Source organism: Oxyura jamaicensis, chromosome 9 (genome assembly GCF_011077185.1).
Source record: "Oxyura jamaicensis isolate SHBP4307 breed ruddy duck chromosome 9, BPBGC_Ojam_1.0, whole genome shotgun sequence".
In the NCBI taxonomy this organism is placed as follows: Eukaryota; Metazoa; Chordata; class Aves; order Anseriformes; family Anatidae; genus Oxyura; species Oxyura jamaicensis.
In genome coordinates this window covers 2,704,937-2,726,819 of record NC_048901.1, presented here as the reverse complement: position 1 = coordinate 2,726,819, position 21,883 = coordinate 2,704,937, and the positions used below count along the sequence as shown (strand labels likewise).

Sequence of the window (21,883 nt, the reverse complement as noted above, 5' to 3'; positions counted from 1 at the left end):
GCACAGAACTGACATTTTCCTCATCTCTCCCTCAGCTTGTGCCTACCTTAAAGTATCTCAGGTGTTTCGCTTCCAATTTATCAAAAGGACTAGGTTTTTAATTTTATATGAGACATTTCAGAAGTGTCCCACTAATGCAACTGGAGACAAATTCCCCAAATTGCTCATCATATTCCCAATCCCATATCCAATAGCTGCTAAAGCTAAAATCCTTTTGAAAATCATTGCCTCAGTCACTGAAACTATTACTGTTTGTTTTTTTTTTAATGTTGTGTATCATAGGGCTTATAATGCTTTTATTCAAAGTGTTTTTTACATACCTTTATTTTTCCCTCCCAAGTATGTGCCTTCTATTCAGACATATTCTATTATTATAACTATTTGAATGACCCATGCCTCAGTCTATCAAAATACTAAAGCACCTGCTTAAGCATATAAGCAGCCCACAGAATCCAGTGACCTTTCAAGTTGCATAACCAAGTGCTTCACGTTGGAACTTATTTTGGCTGCTGGTCATGAGTTTGCATTGAGAGGGGAATTTTTGGTGACAATAGGAGATTAGCTTAAGGCTCTGAATTAGTTTAAGGCTCTGAACAGAGACAAAATTATAATAAAAATATATAAAAAATTTACTGCTATAGGTGGATGAGAGGGAAATATTGGTTTATTTTTATATGCAACTGAACAATTGCTATTTTTCTTTAATCTTCACAGAGATTGGAAACACCCTGCACCATGACAATGTGTATGGTTTTATCTGCTTTCCTCCCCATCCCCTACATTTCCATTTATTTTTCTGCACTGTATTATTAAGCTGCTTGAAACATGCATGTTTTCTTTTTTGTTTGCTAACTTTGATTTTGGAAACTGGTGATAATGTTTGTTCACCACTGTCAATAGTAAATCTATTGTTATTTAACATTTGCTGTTCAGGGGGATCTGTAATACAAAGAGAGGCAGTAATGCAACTATCAAGAGAGGTGCCAGCCCAGGTACAGAAACATTCTTCGCTGTGGGAAGCATGAGGTCTTCAGAAATTGCCACGTTCTAAGAGGGCATCCATATGGCAGAAGTTAAGCTTTTAGACTGGGGAGCACAAAAACACTGTGCTATGGAAATCCCTGACACCCGTTTTTACCAGTGTCTGACAGCCCCATATATTCATCTCTTTGACTCACGGGAACTTTCATCATCCTGAGTATTGGTTTATGGATTTAGAGCAATGGACTGAAATTAATCCACACCTCTAAACAGCATAATTGTTTTACAAAGTGACTGTCAGCAATTTAAGGTCATTCTTTGGAAGCCGCCAGAAAAATTAATGTCTCAATAGCTACCCTACCTTTCTCTAGTAAGCTGTATATGTAATTTGAAACTAGAGACTTTCACAGCAAAGCTGTGCTTTATGCTCTTTTAATGGTTTTTAGTGTCATGTTGTGTGGTATTACAGCAAGTATTACTGTACTTCATGAAATAAGAAATTAAAAGACATGATTGATCTGGACCCACATCTAAGTAAATAAAGCTACACTGGGTAAAATCATGCATATTTATACCAGGTTTGAATCAACTTCCAAGGAGCTTGTTTGAAAAGTCTCTCAAATTAGTTTCAACATTGGTTTTGTGCCGTTAACACAACTGTAGCTTAAGACATTTAAATCCTATAAATATAGGTATTATAAAATAGAGAGAATGTATGGATTTGGGCATTTACAAGTCTTCCCTTCTGTTCTTTAAGACATGTCTTTGGTTCTGAAAAGATGACAATGTGACCACAATTTCAATAGAGATAAAAAATAATTTAAGACATCATTCATAGACTATTTTTTTTTTCAGTCAGAGAAACAGCGAATGGAAAGCACAGTCTTAATGTCAGAATGATCTTGTATCTTTTAGAATTTGCATAGGTGTTTCAACAACTCAGATTAATGACAGCTATCAGAATAAGTATTTGACCATGAGAATTTGAAGTACTAGATCTGGAGAGCTATTTTTATAGTCAGTAAATAATTGACTTTTTATTTATATAAATTTCAAGGTGCATGTGTCAGAGGACACGATGTCTGTATTCTTGTTGAGTGGGAAAACTTACACATCAGAAACTGTACAGAGGAGAAGAGAAGGACAAATAAAATTCTGACAGACCTTTTACTGAAATAAAAGCAAATCACAAGGTGTTCTAGTGAAAAATATTAAGCCTTAACTTTTCTCTTTGATATTCTTCCTGGGCAATAAACAAAAAAGGTGATGCTACAGGTTTCAAGGTTTGTGGTTGCAAAGGGACAGCACCTGTGATTTTAAAGGCAGCAGCTGGAAGGTAAAACATCTTAAAGAGAGCAACTATTAATATTTTTATTTCAGCACAAAATCTGAGAGCAAATCCAAAACTTAAGTGATGGTTTGTTGTTTTGTTTTCCTTTGTTATTATTATTTCAAGCTGCTTTTTTCCTTTTTTCTTTTTATTTATTCCTCAGTAACACTACCCTCACTATATTTAGAATTCACAGATAGATATTGCCTTTTCTATCCGTGTTCTCTTACACCTCATTTGAAAGTACTAGATTATGCCTCAGTCCAAACTTTCTTTTCAATTTCCTTCTTTCCCTAGGCATTTCTTTCAATTGAGAGATGTATACCTGTATTTTAGTCAATGGGGATCCACAAAATACCTCGACGCCTTCATACCTTGAATCATCAGGCTCCCAGCTAACTTATTCAGTGCTGTTCACTGAATCCTCACTACATCCTCACCACCCTCCCCAGAGATGTGGAAGTACTACTATTCCAGTTTTAAGGGTGAAGCTCCAGGCCAGATCCTAAATGATTTAGGCACCTAACCAACAAGTCAGATTCTTGCCTAGCATCCTACAGGAAGCCAGTGGTAAATAGAAAATTCATCCTATTGCTCTAAACTGCTCAGTTGAGCAATTAAAATATTTGCTAATGAAAACAACCAGGCCCTAAATTCTGTAAAAATTATGAATACATTTAATCTGTGCACTATTTATGGGAAAAAAAAATGAAGCCAGTCTTATACTGGCTTATAAGCTTCAGACACTTATACTGAAAGAGGAGGCACCATGTAATTAATATATACGTTGTTAATGTCAAATAAAGTTAAGGAAACAGAGACTTAATGGATTCAGGGTACTAGTACATTTTGCAGAGGGAGTGGGTGTGCACTGGGCACTTCACATAGTCAACGGTGAGAGTTAATGACAGCCTGTTACATATTGTACTGTGTTTCTTAAAACCTGTTGAAAACAAAATGGTAATGTTTTAAGACACTTCTGGGACAATTTTCATTTGGCCTCTGTTGTGGTTTAACCCGGCCGGCAGCTAAACACCACACAGCCGTTCACTCACTCTCCCCGCTCCCTCTCTGGGATGGGGGAGAGAAACGGGAAAGTGAAGCCTGTGGGTTGAGATAAAGACAGTTTATTAAGATAGGAAATAATAATAATAATAATATGTATAAACAAGTGATGCACAATGCAATTGCTAACTACCTGCTGACCAATACCCAGCCTATCCCCCAGCAGCCGGCCCCCCACCCCAGCTAGCCACCCCTATACATTGTTCAGCATGACCCCAGATGGTATGGAATTATGGAATACCCCTTTGGCCAGCTGGGGTCAGCTGTCCTGGGTCTGTCCCCTCCCAGCTCTTGCTGCACCCCCAGCCTGCCCGCTGGCAGGACAGAGCGAGGAGCTGAAAAGTCCTTGGCTTGGCGTAAGCAGTGCTCTGCAGCAATTAAAACATCAGCATGTTATCAGCACTCTTCTCATCCTAATCCAAAACATAGCACCCTACTGGCGGCTACTAGGAGGAAAAAATAACTCTGTCCTAACTGAAACCAGGACAGCCTCCCACATAAAAAAACCTCCCTCATTTATATTATGTCAAGACTAGAAGAATGCTTGAAGAACAGTATCCAGTCCTTATTTGAAGACTGCAAGCAATAAAGACTTCAGGTGTATTTTCCTCAATAATCTAAATCTTAGTTTTAATTTGAATCAATCTAGTTTCTTCAGTCATCTATTGGATCTCATTTTGCTTTTTTTTTTTTTTTCCTGACAGACCAAGGAACTATGTGTTATCAGAGTCTTTGTTTTGTAGATTTTTACTTCTGTAGGTGATTCTACACTAAGATCAAGCAATTTGTTAACATGCTTTTAGATGAACTGAACATCTTTTAGTCACTGTATTTTTCAGTGTGTTATAGCTCACAAGGAGAATTCATGGCAATACATGCTGACTGCTCGCCATTTCTCCATGTATAATCACTGCAAATACATGTTCTTCATGCAGTTTCCTCCAGTTAACAATCGTTGTTTTCTGAGGAAGCAGGTATTGTGTTTAGCTTACTGTGAGCCTGGAAAAGCTGCATACGGATTAAACCAAAAAGTTACATGGAATTTCTCTTATACCATAAAAAGCTTCAGAAATAAATGCCAGAGTACAAAGTGTCACACATAAATAAGAACTATAAAATGTGATGTTAAATTTATTACTCATACAAATAGAAATAAGGATTCTTAATTGTTTTTAGTTATCATAGCAGGACAGGCATTGTCAGGCATTTAGGTCAACTGCAGTATGGTTTGCAGGATGGTTTAAACATGGCTTGAACATCTTTTGGGACTTGGGCACACAAAATACAGACATCCTTATTCTGTGCCTTAATACTAGAGTAATTCAGTCTTTGGGGTAATTGGATAGATAGTGATTTAGGACATACCATAACTCAACCCAAAAATCTTAGGGAGAGACATGAATATGCCAGCCCAACGTTTGCCAGCTAGCTGATCCTATGTAACACACTAGTAGGTGGAATTACTCCCTATACTTTTAGTTCTGGGTGGATTGTATATTAACATTTTATGTTTCTGAAAATGACTAGAAAATTATAGAAATCTGCAGTACTAAGAACATCAAGTAGCTTACTTGCAAGTTTATAGCATGCATAAAATTATACAGCAGTGACAAGTATTCAAACTGTCCTATTTGCTAGTATAGAAGTGTAACAGCAAATTTTTGTCTTCCTGTGTAGCTCAGTAAGTGTCTATAAAGTTAAAGTTCTTACATGGTTTAAGAAGTCAATGTTTCAAAACAGGGAATACAGATCCTTTCGTTTTTATTCCATATTCAGCTTTAACTTTAATTTTAAATGTATGTATGCCTATGAACTAGAAGGAAAGAAAGTATACTTACAGGATCCTCTGGAGTACGTAGCCACATACCAAATTCCCTAGTGCATAGGGTTTTGTACAAGTAATGAGAAATCCAAGTAATAAAAACTTAACATGCTATCTCAAAGGTGCGTCTAGTTATTTCAGCAAAATGCATACATTTTTGGTGTGCATATGCTATAGTGTTACAAATGGCCTCTATCAGCAAGGCAGGCATTTTTTCCATTAGGTAGTACCTCTGTAAACAAATTTTTACTCTGGGGAGGAAGGCTGGTTGTTTTTTGAAAATGACAGTGTCAAGGTATTGATCACCTACCTTAAAATAAACAGTTCATTTCCTCCATGATTACCAGTTACACAAAAAAGCTATCATAGCAATTTAAAAACAAAGGAACAGAGTTACTGACATTAACATGCTTACTAAAGATTTTTCAATAAAGATACATAAATTGTAAACTTGAAAACCAAAGTACACTCTTATGTATGCATATTGAGCAAATTTTCCAGTGTCACACAATTTTTTTCTACACTCTGTAGTCCAAAAGACAAGGTATTAAGTATTTCTTTACTACATTAAAAAAAAGTGCATGGGAAAAATATTCTTTCATCCATACAACGGTTTCAGCTACTTGCGCAGGTGCTGTAGCTTTTGTGACTAACGTTGTTTAGAAAAGCAGCAGCACAATACATATCCATGCTGCTTACAGCCTAGCAGCAAATCGAAAATACCTAGTCCTTGTTGCTCTGAAGGGAAGTCACACACTTAGACAAAGGTCTATGGGTTCTTTTTGGAGCACTGGAAGACAATAACTATGTTTATCATGGTGGAGAAAAAAAAAAAAAAAAAGTGAGATCCACACACAGTGAAATCCTAGCTGATCTCAGCTATTTGCTAATTTTCTACACCTGTTTCTGTTAGCACTATTATGGACATGCAAGGTCTATATCAACTCAAGATCAGGCATCCCACAGCTGTCAAAACCAATATCAAATGTTATTGAGCTTGAATGTACAATTCTCTCAGAGAAACATCCAATATCAAAAAGCATCTTATTCTGTTCGTTCACCCGTAGCGTAAAGTCTAAAATAATCTGTAAACTGCATAGGGGACTCTATAGAAGATGAATTTTGCAGGTGCAGGTTACTAAAAAGCCAGTATCACTATAACACAGAAGGTTAATTATATAATTAATCATATGACATGATCAGAAACATCTTGAGCATCACTACGGACATACAAACCATTACTGTCATCATTCACCTATTCAGATTCCACATTTGGAAGAGGAGTTATATATATGTATATACATATATATGTATATATAAAGTCATTCACATTTCATGTTCTTAATTTTACCTAATCTTTCAACTTTCAGGCAATGTCTGAAAGATATTTTTGACTAATACCTGTAAGAACTGCTCTTTCCAGAAAATCCTCTATATGGAATTATGGCATCTCCATAATTGCTGTCAAATCATGTTAACTACTTATCCTGGAAGAAAGTGGAGATGACATCTGCTAGGACAGGGAGAAACTCTGAGACATAACTCCTGGACACAGGTAAATAGCACTTCACTAAATATTAAAAACAAATAACATGCCAGAAGAAAGTTTTGAAATAAAAACCCATTCTAAGTAAGAGAAGTAGAAGCAATTAATGCCTGTAATTTTCTTTCAGTTGAAACAGAGTCCTATGAAGATGAAGATTGCTAATGATCTGCAGCTGCAGAGACCCTTGTCACTTCCACTCATTTTATTGGAAAATTTAGAAAACCTCTCTCTGCATATAAACTTCTGTTGAACTTACTTAAATTGATAGAGAAGCACAAAACAGAGCAAGACTATTTGAGATGCATATCAACTTCTTTCTGATTCTTGGTTATTAGTAAATGCATGCATGCAGTTTTGATTTTACATTCTAAATATAGTCAGCTAATTTTGGAATTGCAACGTGTTTTACTAAAGTAGATTTATCTAGTTGGGTCTTGAAAAACCCAGGGATGGGGAAAGCACAATCTCTCTGGGGATCTGAAACGGGGATAATCCCTTCCCTCAGTCTGCCAGCCATGCTCCTGTTAGTGTAGCACAGGATATTACTGCCTTTATCTGCTGCCCCGGCACAATGCTGACTTGAATTCAGCCTTTTTCAGAAGAGCTGCTCTCCACCTAGTTAATCCTTTTGTCTCTAATTTCTTGTCTACTAGAAGAACGTGATGCTTCTGGTCTTAAATTGGAAGTTACCAATCGCAGAATTCAGCGCTACTAAAGTTGGGATAATTTTACTGTTCAATAGCATTTTTCCTGCTGTAGTCTCCCCCCTCCTTCTGCATTTTGAAGAACTTCCGTAGTTTTAGCATCCCAGAATATAGCTTGCTCCTGTGAGAAAAATCTCAATTTTCTTCAGACAGGATCTTCCGTGAAGCCATTTTATTCGCGATTGCAGTGGCGGGCATGCTGTCAATCAGGAGCGCATTTTAGTAACCAGCTCCTAACCTTTTATTCCCTATTCCCCGATGCCTGAGCACCTGCCCTGTTTCCTCGTTGGCCGAGTACTGCAGGTTCACAAGTTCCTTGACGCTCCTCTATAGCACACGTGTACCATTTTTGTTTTCTGCAGCCCTTCAGTTTCTCCTTTCTTATGTTTGGAGAACTTGTCATCTTTGTTTTACTGTTCTCACACTGCTCGTCCTCTTTTCCTCATGCTTCTGCCTTCTTTTAGAACATTGAGGCCTTCTCCTGGCCACTTCCCTACTTAGAATTTCTCATTATGACTACCCAACTCCCTTGGAAGAAAGAAAAAGCATCCTGTACTGCAAAAACACAACTTTGCTTCTCACATTATGTTACGAGACTGCTGGAAGAGGTACGGTAATGCAGGCTTGGAGAAAACAGGCTGCAGGGGGTGGGGAGAGCCATTCACTGGTGATGCTGGACCCAGGGTGTTACATCAGGAGCATATTACCTCCCATGCTACTGTGTGGGAATTGGGGTGCTTTCTGGTAAACCTGGTATCTCAGCTGTTCATGAAAGGTTCCAGTGAAAAGGTTCTGTGAAAAGAAGGCTCCAGGGAGACCTTGTTGCAGCTTTTCAATACTTAAAAGGGGCTTACAAAAAGATGGAAAGCAACCTTTTGCTCAGTCAGATAATAACAGGACAAGGGGGAATGCTTTTAAGCTAAAAGAGGGGAGATTTACATTACAGGTTAGGAGGAAATTCTTCACTCAGAGGGTGGTGAGGCACTGGAACAGGTTGCCAAGAGACGCTGTGAATGCCCCATCCCTGGAGGTGTTCAAGACCATGTTGGACAAGGCCCTGGGCAACTGGATCTAGTGGGTGGCATCCCTGCCCATGGCAGAGGGGTTGGAACTGGATGATCTTTGTTCCCCAGGGCCCATCCTCTTTAATACCTTCATTGGTGATTTAGGTGGGGAAATTGAGTGCACCCTCATTAAGTTTGCAGGTGACACCAAGTTGGGGAGAAGTGTTGGTCTGATGGAGGGTAGCAAGGCCCTGCAGAAGGCCCTACAGATTGGGTCAATGGGCAGAGGCCAATGGGATGAGGTTCAAAAGTGCTGGGTCCTGCACTTTGGCCACAACAACCCCATGCAATGCTATAGGCTTTGGGCAGAGTGGCTGGAAAGCTGTGCAGAGGAAAAGGACCTGGGGGTGTTAATCGAAGTGCACCTGAACATAAGCCAGCAGTGTGCCAGCTGGCCAAGAAGGCCAATGGCATCCTGGCTTGTATCAGCCAGGATTTGGCTGGGCAAATGGACTGTCCTATACTGAATTACAGTGTCCTCAGGACAGAGTATTGGTCTTTTTAATAATCTGCTTACTTGATTTTGGTATAATCCTGTATAAATGAGGGTGCACGGAATTCCGGTCATAATTCTGTAAGCTAACCTGTTATTTTTAAATGCTAAAAAGTATCCAACAGAAGAACCAGTCCAAATAACTGAATGTGCAAATTGTGGGACACGGTGTTGGGTCAATTTGGAACTAGGGGGTGAATTAAATTGTCCAAACTATGGGCTTTTGGAGGGAAATTGGCAAATTGATTCTGTAAATAGAAGTCACATCTCTGTGGAGGTGGGCAGTTTTTGTCTGGAAAAAGATATTGAGGACTTGGGAAAATGTTGGCATATGTGATCTTAGTGAGTGTTGTCTTTTTCGCTGGCACTCAGAGCAACTTACCAGACAACTCACTGCCCAAAGACTGGCATCATTTATTCTGTGCCTTAGCAACTTGATAAAAACAACCCAGGTGATTTATTCCCTAGGGGAGCTGTTGCATTGAAATGACAGTAGTGGATACATGGGAGCCAAGCTTATAGAGCGCTTCCTATTAGTTGCACAGTTACTTGTTATGTTGGACCTATCAGACCACTATTCTTTCTGATAACAGAACTTGAAGGTAAAGACTTGGAAATCCAATGATGTGATGACTTTAAAAGAGAAAATAGGTCAATAGATACATCCCTCGCTTCTGGAAGTAACCAGAATTGGGGTAAAGATGAATGGCCTCCAGAGGGAATTTTCCAACACTATGGGCCAGCCATTTGAAACCCAAATGAGGTGGTTGCAGGAGCTCAGGAGATAACATTCAACCTAAATCGCATCATGACCTTGCAGGCGGTATTTGAAATCATCACCAAAAAAAATACCAAGGTTCTTGACTTGCTCGCTGATCAAGCCACCCAGATTTGAGCTGCAGTAATGCAACATCTCATGGTCCTCGATTCCTTACTAGCAAAAAGAGGAGGTCTCTCTAGAAAGCTGAATGATTCAAGTTGCTGACTTGACATGGATGATAACAGGAAAGTCATTAAAGAAATTACAAAAGAGAATTAGAAAACTAGCTAATGTATGGATCTGGAAGGTCTTAAAACTTGAACGAAACATCAGGTCCTGGCTCAAAGAACCAGCATGGGTAAAACAGTATTTTTTTTATTGTTCCTGGGCTTCATCTTACTGCTGCTGCTTTGTTTAATGTCTTTTATGACTGAGTTAATTTGAAAACTGAAGGCCTCAAGCGTCTGGAGACAGTACCTACTGATGGGCAAGCAGAAGAGCTTCTGCTCCTACCCCAGGATCCCCGGGATGTAGGAGATGAAACCGACTTTCTACCAATGGCCTAAAAGGGCAAAAGCCAAGCAGAGAGCAGCAAGCTACGAGGAGGGAATTGGAGGCCTGAGGTTTGGGGGCAAAAGAGACCGACGCGAGCCTCCCAGTACACAGCTCAAACCCACAGGCCAGGCCGGGCCGGGCCACTGAAACAAAGATGACAAGTAAAAAAGAACATGACAAGTAACAACCAACAGGAAAACAAAGATGGCAAGTTCTCCAAACATAAGAAAGGAAAAACTGAAGGGCTGGAGAAAACAAAAATGGTACACATGTCGAGGAGCTTGTGAACCTGTAGTACTTTGCCAACGAGGAAGCAGGGCAGGTGCTCAGGCGTCGGGGAATAGGGAATAAAAGGTTAGGAGCTGGTTACTAAAGCGTGCTCCTGACTGACAGATTGTCTGCTTGGCTTTTGCCCTTTTAGGCCATTGGTAGAAAGTCGGTTTCATCTCCTACATCCCGGGGATCCTGGGGCCTCTTTTAAAACTTTTACTTCTTTTTAGTTTTGGGTAGGGTAGCTCAACAGTTCCCTGAATCCTCTCTGGATTTATTCTTCATTCCCTCTCAGACACAAGATGCCCTAAGTATTTAACTTCTCTTTCTACAAATTTTAATTTATTTTTCAATACTTTCAAGCCCTGTTTTCCCAGAAAGTCGCAGTTTGTTAGTGGCTTCCTTCACAACTGTTTTCTCCTGTCCTGACAATAACAGATCATCCACCTATTGTAACAGTACCACCTCCTTTGGAGAAACTGTTTCTCACACTCCTGCAAAGTACTCATTTTAGGAAAGAAAGAATCAGGTTGGAAATTTTCACTTTTTTAACCATTGTCTCAACAGTTTTAATATAAAGAAATAATGACCTGTGAGGAAAGTTTGTAAGGCGAGGCTGGGAAATGAAGTGCCACCTCACAGACTATTTCTGCACCACATTTTGCATCACCTGCCTGCCAGAGAGGCCTCTGCATACAAGAAGGCCAAAGAAGAAAGTAGCTGCAGTCAGACCAAGCCTAGCCTATTTAGCCTAGAACACATGGATGGCAACTACAACTAAAGGAAGAGTAAAACAAAGCACATTTTCTTTAAATATTGTGCTTCTCATCACTTCTAGGTCAGGGCCTTACTAAACCTAACCAAACTTATTTTTTTTTTTTTTCCTCTTATGACTTATTTCTTAACTGACTTCAAAACACGCTAAGGTTGCTATCTTCCCTGAAATAATAGGCTTTACTTTAGTGATGATCTAAGATATTTACCCTGATTTTTATCAGAAACTCTACATCAAATCCTTTCAATATTTAAGCTCATCCACCACATGAAGCCGCCACAGGAATCTTGTGAGATAAAACTGGAAGAAAAGGGAGACAGAATGGGAGGACAGGCTTCTGCAAAGCAGTGAAGTATGATTCCGTAATACCTAGCTCCTGAATTGAATGCCACAAAATAGTGTTGTTCACAGTTACACATTTGCCACAGATTTTTGTACTTACTTGTATTAGTACTCTTGCATACAAGGGAAGAAACTGAAAAATTCACTATTTTCCCCTTCCTGTAGCATCCCAGCACCCAAGACAGTTAAAAACAGGTACAACCCAGGAGTGCTGGCTGCATTGACAGCTATAGACAGCTAAGGAAATCTCATGACCTTATCTACCTTTCTCTCAGTTTTATCTTTGGGAAATAGCTGCTCAGATGAGAGAACTTCATTACTTTAAGGACCATGGCAGCATCAACCTGCCTTGGCTTTCAGTCTGAGATGGTAGTGTTGAAGCTTACCTGTGCAAAGGGGAACCTCCTCCTTCCACTTCTTCCCTTTTCGCGTTCTCAGAAAGTGGGGGCAGAATACTTGCTCTCTCCCATTTATGCCCAGGCTTACCTACCTGCTATCTTTAATGGGGACTCAAAAATAGCTACAGCCAATTAAAGCAGGGGGAAAACAACCAAAAGAATTCCAACACTTTTGTCTGTCTGCCTCCCTCCCCTCTTCCAACGTGCTGTTTACAGGTTGAACGTTTTCCTTAACTGTATGATGAAGGCAATTTCACAGGAGGTTCCCCCTCCACGTTTTGTTTGGGAGGTGGAAGGCATTCACTTTCATCTCTCCTCTTCCTTTTTTTTTTTTTTTTTTTTTTAAAAATCTTTTTCTGACCCAGTTTGCAGAAGTTGTAACCACACTGTAGTTACAGCAAGACCCATCACGGCCTTTTTTAGCCTGGTGCCTTGAAAACACTGGATGCATCTTCATTGTTTTACACATACACAGGCACACGCACTGCTCCATTCTGTTTCTGGGTCAAGACTTGACAACTCCCCACATGCACACAGCAAAGGAGACCCAACATCCTCCTCTACCCCCCAAGAAAGACACGTGTTTGTTCAATACATGCACATTTCTGTAAAAGACACAGACACTGTATTTCTTTAAAGGCATATTCTATGTTAGTCCACTGGAAGTTATGCTTTGAGCTCAGAGACAGTAAAACCGTGAAATCTGTTTCCTAGCTGCTGTATACACGCGTTAATGTCCTGTTTAAAAGTGTTTGATTGCATAGTTTATGCCCTTGCGCCGGTGGAGCACTGCAGGGGGGTGACTACTCCTGCAACCAACTGTACTCAGCTGAGCAAAGTTATTAAAAACAGGAAAGAGCAGGCTGAGAGAACACATTTCTTCTGACATGACAGAAAACTTTTAGGCCTTAGGAAACACAGCATATTAGTTGTGTAGCTCCAACTATCAAGAGACTAGGAAAGTAAAGCAGAAAAAAAAAAAACAACAGAACAAGCCCTAACACGACTGAACTATCAGTAAAAGCTTTTCCACCTTTCCACCATTCCACCATTTCTATTGTAATATCTCAGCAAACTTCACTTCTTAACTCTGTCAGTGTTACCTATAGAAAAGCTTTTTTTGTTTTGTTTGTGGGGGGCAGGGGAATGGAGTCCTGCGTTATCCTTGGTCCTGAAGTCAGGTATAGGGGTCAGGATCACAGGAACTGATATTACAATTGAAGACAAGTTGCTGAAGAGATGTGGGTCAGGGCCCAGAAACTCCGCGGATTACATACCTACCTCCAGGAAAGAGGGCACAAGTGACCCAGGCACTTGGCATTTCAATCTCTGCCCAGGGTACTTTCATTTACTTCTCAGTAAATGAAAGCTCAGCAGGGAAACGAGATGGTAAAATTTTTACATACAGATGGCTTGCATGATTTAATTGCTGAGAATCTTTGTTCCCCTCAACCATATATGTATATATATATATACATATATATATAATATATATATTTCTATCTGATCAAGTTTGACACTGGCCATAGCAATTTTATACATACTTGGAACTGATTCTTGCACATCTTCCTACAGAACTAATTAAAGCAGCACTGCAACTTACTAATTTCATTTCAGACTTTGCACTAAAATATTCCCTATGCAAATGATTTCTGCATAAAGCAAACCTTTAAGGACAACAACAACAAAATCACTGCCCAAGTTCAGTAACATACATCAATGCTTAGGTGGCACCTTTTTCGTGAATTAAGAGCTGCAATAAAAATAATTCTGAAGGATTTGAAACAGCCAAAATAGTAACTGGTAGCGTTCTCAAAATCAGTTAAGTGTTACCATGTTTAATAAGGCCTCTATTTTCAAAAATAAGACGACTTCTGACAAAGGTACACAAAGCAGTTCAGTCCTAAACATTACATATTCTTAGGAGTTCTACATAATCTGAAACATCTACATCTGAACACCTACAATTGATGTTAGCAAGCTTTTCTCTGAAAGCTCCTGAAAAGAAGAAATACCTAACATTCTGCCCCACCCCTCTGCTGGTTCTCTGCTGCTCCTAGATACTGCGTTTCTGCTTGCCGCAAGTACTGCAGTCCTGCAAGCTGTAACTATTCAATTTATTCTAATAACCAACTACCATTAACCTTTTAAGACAGACTGCTCTGCCAACGCACTATAAGCTGCCCTAGGGGATGGGGGCAGGTGGGGGATAAAGTGTCACCCAAGTGTCACCGAGAGGGTGGTCACACACTGGAACAGGCTCCCCAGTGAAGCAGTCACTGCACCGAGCCTGTCTGAATTTAAGAAGCGATTGGGCTGTGCACTGAGTCGCATGGTCTAAACTTCTGGGTAGACCTCTGCGGTGCCAGGAGTTGGCCTTGATCCTGTGGGTCCCTTCCAACTCGGGATATTCTGTGATTCTATGAGAAGAGTTTAAGTTGATTTTTCAGGCCAACTACATCCTTATCCTGCTCTGTGCTGATAATGACAGCCAGAACAACAAAAATCAATTGTCGCAGGAGGTACTTGTTTTTTCCTTCCTTTTGAAGCAGGCAACCAACAACTTATTTTCCCACTGAAACAGAGTTACACAAATGGCTGTAAATCAAATTTGAAAACGCCTCGAAGTCGATGAAAGCCAGATTCTAGAGGGAGACAACAGGGGTAAAAAAATATCAATACACATGATATTTTAATACAAAATATTAGCTTTTTTTTTTTTACACAAGTCAGTTTTTTTTAAAATATAGAACCTTAAAAAAATGAACAAATTGCTATCCACACACTATAAACACTTCTTTGTGCTCAGTTTGATCAAGTTATCAGAACAATTTAAACACCAGTCCATAAACACTGCCTTGAAGTTTTATGAAAACTATGCCGCACTGTGCACTACCGTTATATGTACAGTGTGAAGCGCCTTCTTTCAGTTTTAATACCGTAGTAGAAACTGTTCAGTTATCAGGTTCTTTGTGCAAGGATTTCACATTCTACTCATGCTCATGACAGATTTGCGTTACATTTCAGTTGCACTGGTATGAGCAACCACATGTAATTCTGTGAATGTTCACTGTAAGAATGTCCGTACATGTATTGAAATACATAATCTGAAAGTACAAGTTCTTCAGCTAGATAAAAGAAAATTTGTTATTGTTAGTTGAGGGGAAAGACTAGCCTGATTAGCTAGAATTTAACAATTACTAAGCACTGAAATGAATTTTGATTTCTCAAAGTTGAATAAAAGTAATTAACTATCGTATTTTCATAGAGATGAACTATATAGCAGGTACATCTCAGGAATATTCGTAATTGCCCATTTTTTGAACCCACAGAACAGAAAAAAAATTCCCTCTAAGTTGGAGGTCTTAAAAGGTCTTAAAAGGTCTTGTTTTAGTAGTAAATCATCCACAAGTTGCAGGCTGTTAGCCAAGTAGATTTCGGATGATTTACTTGCATTACAGCAATTTACACAATTGAACTTTATGCATACAGTACAAAACTATGAACAAAAAGGTGAAGCAAACTTTTTTATTTATATTCAGGTAAAAACATTAACCTGATGAAGTAAATTATTGCAGATTTGAGAAATCAGCACATAAAACAGTTGGACAGAGCATTGCTTACAGGTGCTTTATCTGTGTCAAAAGACAAAGGCTGAACTGTTTGTTCCAAGCTAGCGCTGAGGGGAGAAAAAAAACTACAAAATAACCAGGAACTTAGATCAAGAACAAGAAAATTGTTTACTCAAACAGGGAATGAAACAGCTAATTTGTCTTTTAAAAAACTTTACATCAATTCGAAATGCTCTGGCCTTACCACAATACACACTGGCCAGCCCAAGCTGTTGGACTTCAACTACATGAAATTCTTCCTAGCCTCTAGTAAGAGGCTTCTGCTGCCTGAATCACTGTGTAAACAGCTCTAGAGCGCAGACTGGTACAGACTGTCACCAGTATATCCTACCACTACAGTAAAACTATGCTATAAGAAAGGTTCTACCTAGTTACAAAGGCTGAATTATATTGACAATATATATTTGATTTCAGTAAAATTTAAATTATCTTAATCAGAGAAAGAGGCATGGAGCAGTTAAATGCTCATGCTAACCAAAACATAACAATTGTTGAATGTTGCACACAAAAAGAACCGAGTGAATTGCACATCAGACAATACATGAGGATGGGTAAAATTAGAGGCAGGTGAGGGTACACAGAACTAGTCTACTAAACTAGATTTGTCAAATACATGGTGTATTCTCATTTCTGTACTTATGTACAAAAGTTGTCTTTGGAGGAAAAACTTCAGACTTCAGCTAGATGGATACACACAGCCCAGTATTAAACTGCACAGCGACATTTATTGTTCCAGCCTGGAAAAACATCCCTTTTTAAATTTCACACAGCAAAGCAAGTTAAAAACTTCACTCATCAAATAAATGATAATTTAAACAAGAACTTGCTAAAGAAACCTTGTCACAACAACTTTTTAGGGCCTGATCACTTTAAGTCCAAAGGGGCCTTTAATGAATATCAACCAAGTGTCTTTTGCTTATAATCTGCAAGCCGTTTTTCTACAACAAGAAGGCGTAACACGTTTCCTTGACTCAGGTGATATATTTAGAAAAGAATCATGAGTTTCTCTTTTGCTGTAACAGGCAGACATTGCATTTTTCATTGTGATCAGGAAAGATGGAATGACTGCTGCCCTTCTCTTGCAGCTATTAAGAGTTTTTCACGCATTATCTCAATGGTTGAATAGTCCGGCAATTTGAGATAGTTCACACAAGTCATTACTGAGGGCAAGAAGTCATCTGGATTCTCTGTAGACTCAAATGTCTTGCGTACAATTGTCAGTGGAGGATTCAAACTTCGAAAGCCTATTGAGAAGAGAAGAGATTCAGAAGAGCGACAGCAGGCAAACATCTCCGAACACCAGCCCTCAATCCGTGCTTTTCAAAGTTTAGTATACGGCTTTACAAGGCCACAGAACAAGCCAAAATATTTTCTGTAGATTAGCCTTCCAATAATAATAAAAGAAATAAACTAGACCCCTCTATTTTTAGTTGTGTTTTTTATGTGGGGGGAAAGAGACACATACTGTTCCAAGCATATGTTTTACATAAGTTTCTTCATACACATTTTCTATGATTCTCCGAATTTGACTGCCTACCAACCACACGTTCTCTAGCTAAGGTTTTTATACTCTGAACTCTCAATCCTATCTGCACTCTTTCCCCAAATGAGATTTTAAAGAAAATAAACATTTCTTAAAGCAACTTGTCCTTATGTCAATTCTTCCTTTATCTAGGAAAAGTAGAGAATTTAAGTAATATTCAGACAAGAGTACGGCAAGAGATGTATTTTCTAATGATCCCTAGCAGACACAGGAAATTCCTCAGCCTCTCCCTCCCCCCAAAAAAACTTTGACATTCAAAAGGTGAGGAATAATGGTACTAACTATAAGAATTTAACTTTTGCCTAGAAGTTCTAAATATTTTGAACTTTGACCTCCGGTAGGTTATCTGGTAACATAAATTAAACTAGGAGAGAGTCCCTCATGTGAAAATATAGTGAGATTAACACAAAGTTCATAATATAGTTCTACCTTAAGTCTACCACGACACTCCTAAAACTAGAAATAGCAAACATATTAAGTTGTAAAATAAACAAGTTTATTTTTCCCCCTTTACTGAACTAATCAATCCATCTATTTTGAAATACATCAGTAAATCTTGATTTCACATACAGCAATATGCAAAAAACAAAACCTACCTCCTACAGGCAGTCTGGGGCTACCCGTCACAAACTGAAGAAACAGTCTTTGCTGCTCACTATCAAAGCTACTGAGAATTTCAAAGAGATACTTCACTGCTCGACTAAGAGGGGAAAAAGAGAGAACTTTAAATTTCTATTTAAAATAATTGCAGAGTCATCTTCAGTGCAATGTATCTTCAAATGCATAATTCCCACAGCTTGAACACATATAAAGGTTATTTGGATGCGCATGTTCTATTGCCAGTACTTTTTTTAAATAAAAGAGACCAGCACCATATTACCTGTCATGTGTATAACCGTGGTCTGGCCTGCAACATTCCATTAATGTCTTTGCATCCCAAGTGTCAGTTTTGCTGCCACACAAGAGCTGCTCCAACTATAAAGTTAAAAAAAAAAAAGGAATTTTTCCCTTTAGAACACAATGCAGAGTGAGTACTGCCTGTTTTGATTACTTCTATAGCAGCAATAGTATTCTATTCTACTTTTCGAACTACCTTGCTGCAAAATTACCTTAGTCACACCAAACAGCCTCCCTCCCACCCTGTTTTTTGAACAGTAGCTTCAGCCAAATGACAGCCTCATTTGCTCAACCCGCCTTCGCGCTCAATCCACTCCGACATGAGATGTGGAATGTATCTCTTAGAAAAGTGATGCAGCTGTAATAAGTAATTTACACTGGGGGACTAAAAATGCCTTAAATATTTTAAAATACAATTTTACAATTATAAAGAAATGTTAAATTTTTACTATTTTAAAGACAACTAGGGAAATTGAAAGACTAGATTATTTACACTTGCTTTTTAGAAATGCTGTTTAGAAATTTTACACTTGCTTTTTAGAAGTCTGTTCTCTTCTCTGAAAGAAAAAAAATGTAATTATTATCAGAGGTGTATCTGTCAGATGATAGTTTCTGGTTTTTACTTCAGCTTATCTTGCTTGTTCTTTCTACACACATGGGCAAGCAGAGTTGATATGCTACAGCCAAAGCATTAAAAGCTTTGAGAGATGTCCTACCAGGATAGACAAGGAGTTGTAAAGCCCAGATCTCAGTGAAAATAGTTTCTCTTTGTGAACAAAAGAATTCTACAAGTTCTTCCTAATCACTTACAGAGGGTTTATGAAGAGGATCAAACAGCTGACAGAAACATCAGCAACAGATCTCTACATCCCACATGTATATCATATTAAGGACAAGGTATCTTATCTGGTACAACTCCTATTGCTCAATTTTGATCAACTATATTTGTAGACTAGCAATAGACTGGTGTCAGCATTTTGAAATTTCTGAAGAGAAACATGCATGACAAACAGTGACAGCACAGAACCCCATCCACATCCTGCAAAAATGAAGAGGTTAAGTAAGGCACTTGAACTACAAGAATTTGCTTTTTTAGTAGCCTTAAATTTGTTACAGAGAAAAAAAACGGTGGTATTCTCTGCAAGTAGTACCAAGAGGAAGTCATGAAAAAGAATCAACACTAGCAGTTGCAGATCTAAGCTTTAAGAAACTCTTACACTGCAAAGCATCTCTTAAGATGCTTTGCAGTGTAAGAGTTTCTTAAAACTCTTACACTGCAAAGCATCAAGAACAAAAGGTTTATGTGTTTTATGTGAAGATTTATGTGAAGACTTCACTAATATTTTCAAAGCACGTAACATTTCTTCATGAAGTCAAACGTGTAAGTTTATGAAGGTTTATGAAGTCAAATCCTTGAAAATACAGTCTTCAAATAAACTCCCCAATGGAAGAGTATTAAAATGTTCTCTTTTCTAGTCTGGACAACCATAGTTGTGTCTCAGTTCAGTCCACTTGAGAATAAGAATTTTAGGAGTTAATGTGGTAGGTGTGAAAACAAGGCATCAAGATCAACTATCCTGTTCTTTACTTCCTGCTACTGTCTAAAACAGTAATAAAAAAGCATATTTTTTAAAATGGAACAATGGAACATTAAGGTATCATCCACATCTTTACCTATAGCTATTAAGATGTACAACAGTACAAGGAATTCGTTAGTTTCCATGACAGTAGAGAGCCTGTATACACAAACAGAAGCCCTTCTCTGAGAAAAGCTGGATCCATTCATCTTTAAAGAAAACTGTTCATAATAAAAACAGCAAATGACTATTGAACACAAGTCTCAAACATTTAAATTTGTGATTTAAAAGACACCAAGTTTTACTACTGTGCAACAGATGCGTAATGCTGTCAGACAGCATGTGTTAGGACCACAGCATTCAGGGCATACCTCGGGTTCAGACTGTTCCTAGGTATTTAGTCATAAGGTTATAGAAGCATCATTTAAAAACTCATATACCAACCTCCTCAGGATAGAAGTACTGAAGGTGACTGAGGGGGAAGACCGATTCAAACCCATCTCTGAAAGAGTCAAACTGTCTGGCAACGCCTTCATTTAGTGCCCAGAATATCACCAACTGCAAAGGTGGGAGGAAAACGTTTATTTAAATAAAGGAAGAGTAGAATGATCAAAATTGTACAAAAAGACTACAACTACAGAAAAATACAACTCCATATAAGCCTAGCCATATGCTCACTATAGTTTCAGCAAAGTTACAGTGTTAATTCATGGAGCTGTTCTACAGCATTGCCTTGTTCTGCCTTAATTTATAAGCTTGCACTGCTGCACAAGTGCAAGTTCAGTGCAACACAGTTGCAAGGAATCTCATGTGGTCTGTCACTGCAGATTAGCAAAAGTCATTTGAGTTCAAACAACCCTCATGGAATACCCTAAGCACGCAACTCAAACTAATTTAAACAACTTCACTGATTTTATTTTTGATAAAACAAAGCTAACACATGGTAATCAGGATAACTGGTTAAAACGATTCTATTCAACAAAATATTGCAAAAACAAATCTAAACCTACTTGAAAGAGTTTCAGATATTTTTACAAGGCTAACAGTCTTTGTACACTTATCTCTTTAAAATTGACAATGATGCTTAAAGGATTTCTGTTTCAATACTGCATTAGTTTCTCCTCTAGAGAAATATATAGGTTCCTTTTCTAATATAGAGGTAGAGGAAATAACTTTGTTTTATTAAGTGTCTTAATCCTATAGAAATGAGGGGAGCTGGGGGGGAGGGGATACCTTGATTTTAAGTCATTTTAAGAATCATACGGCAAAAGACAGTAAGACAAATAGGGTAGATTTTGGGGGTGAGTTTTTGTTTGTTTTGGTATCTGCAGTTGCTCCCTCAGGATTAAACAGACCTTCCGAAGAAAACACCACATACTTAACTATCCTGGTCACCTGGGCAGGAGGAGAGGGGAGCAGGGAGGACGTGACACAAACAAAACTAGGTTTCTTTTCCACTACCTGCAGTAAGTACTAACAACCACTAGGTTCAAAAATATTTTATACGTGACAGGTTGCATGCAAAGCTCAGACTCGTCAGTTAGTGCTACTGACTATCACACTAGCCTTGGATATCCTCAGCTGTAGCAGGAAATGAAGACTGGTTGTAAAGGAGGATGTAAACACACGGCTAATTTTTAAGTGTCTTAAAAGCTCTGACCTGAGAAAAGCTTTGGAAGGCCTCTAATGATGCACCTGAATATGATCAGAAAAATCTTATTGATACTGCTGGACTGAAGCACATAATTAACTCTGTCACAATATTTAAAAGTTATGTCTTGTGGGAAGGTAGAATGATAACTGCAGGAGAGGGAGAGAGATGCATAACAGGGAAGGTTATTCCAGCTTTATGAACTACTCTCAATTGTGTTCCAAACCAGATTTTAACAAAAATGACAGTGTCCAAAAGCAGTGCAATTGATGCACAGGAAGCTATGCAGAATACCTGATAAATATACTGTTTCTAAATAACAATTCATCATAATTTTGATATAGATAACAATATTTTCTGATTTTTTTTTTTTAATTTACCATCAAGTCTGTACTGCTAATTAACGCCATCTAGTTTAAACTCTCCTTTAGGGCCTGAATATAAAGACAAGAATAGGAAAGCTATACAGACATCCTTT

General features: G+C 38.5%; 1 protein-coding gene and 1 long non-coding RNA gene across 8 annotated transcripts in view; one reads left to right on the top strand and one right to left on the bottom strand.

The window, feature by feature from the left end:
* Positions 1–1,719: 1,719 nt before the first annotated feature.
* On the top strand, positions 1,720–7,106 carry LOC118171468. Its single transcript, XR_004753215.1, has 3 exons — positions 1,720–2,881; positions 6,622–6,753; positions 6,872–7,106. It is a non-coding gene; the product is annotated as an uncharacterized LOC118171468 (long non-coding RNA).
* An 8,512-nt stretch (positions 7,107–15,618) lies between these two features.
* Positions 15,619–21,883, bottom strand: part of TRIP12 (thyroid hormone receptor interactor 12) — a 74,600-nt gene continuing 68,335 nt past the window's right edge. For 5 of the 7 annotated variants that reach the window (XM_035334081.1, XM_035334083.1, XM_035334084.1 and 2 more), the window contains 4 exons: positions 20,199–20,312; positions 18,161–18,255; positions 17,877–17,980; positions 16,785–16,981 (listed from right to left, as the gene is read on the bottom strand). In XM_035334081.1, coding sequence (XP_035189972.1) covers positions 16,785–16,981; positions 17,877–17,980; positions 18,161–18,255; positions 20,199–20,312 — 510 coding nt within the window. Of the gene's footprint in view, positions 16,982–17,876; positions 17,981–18,160; positions 18,256–20,198; positions 20,313–21,883 lie in introns of all 7 variants that reach the window. The other 2 variants (XM_035334082.1, XM_035334085.1) reach the window with 1 other exon arrangement.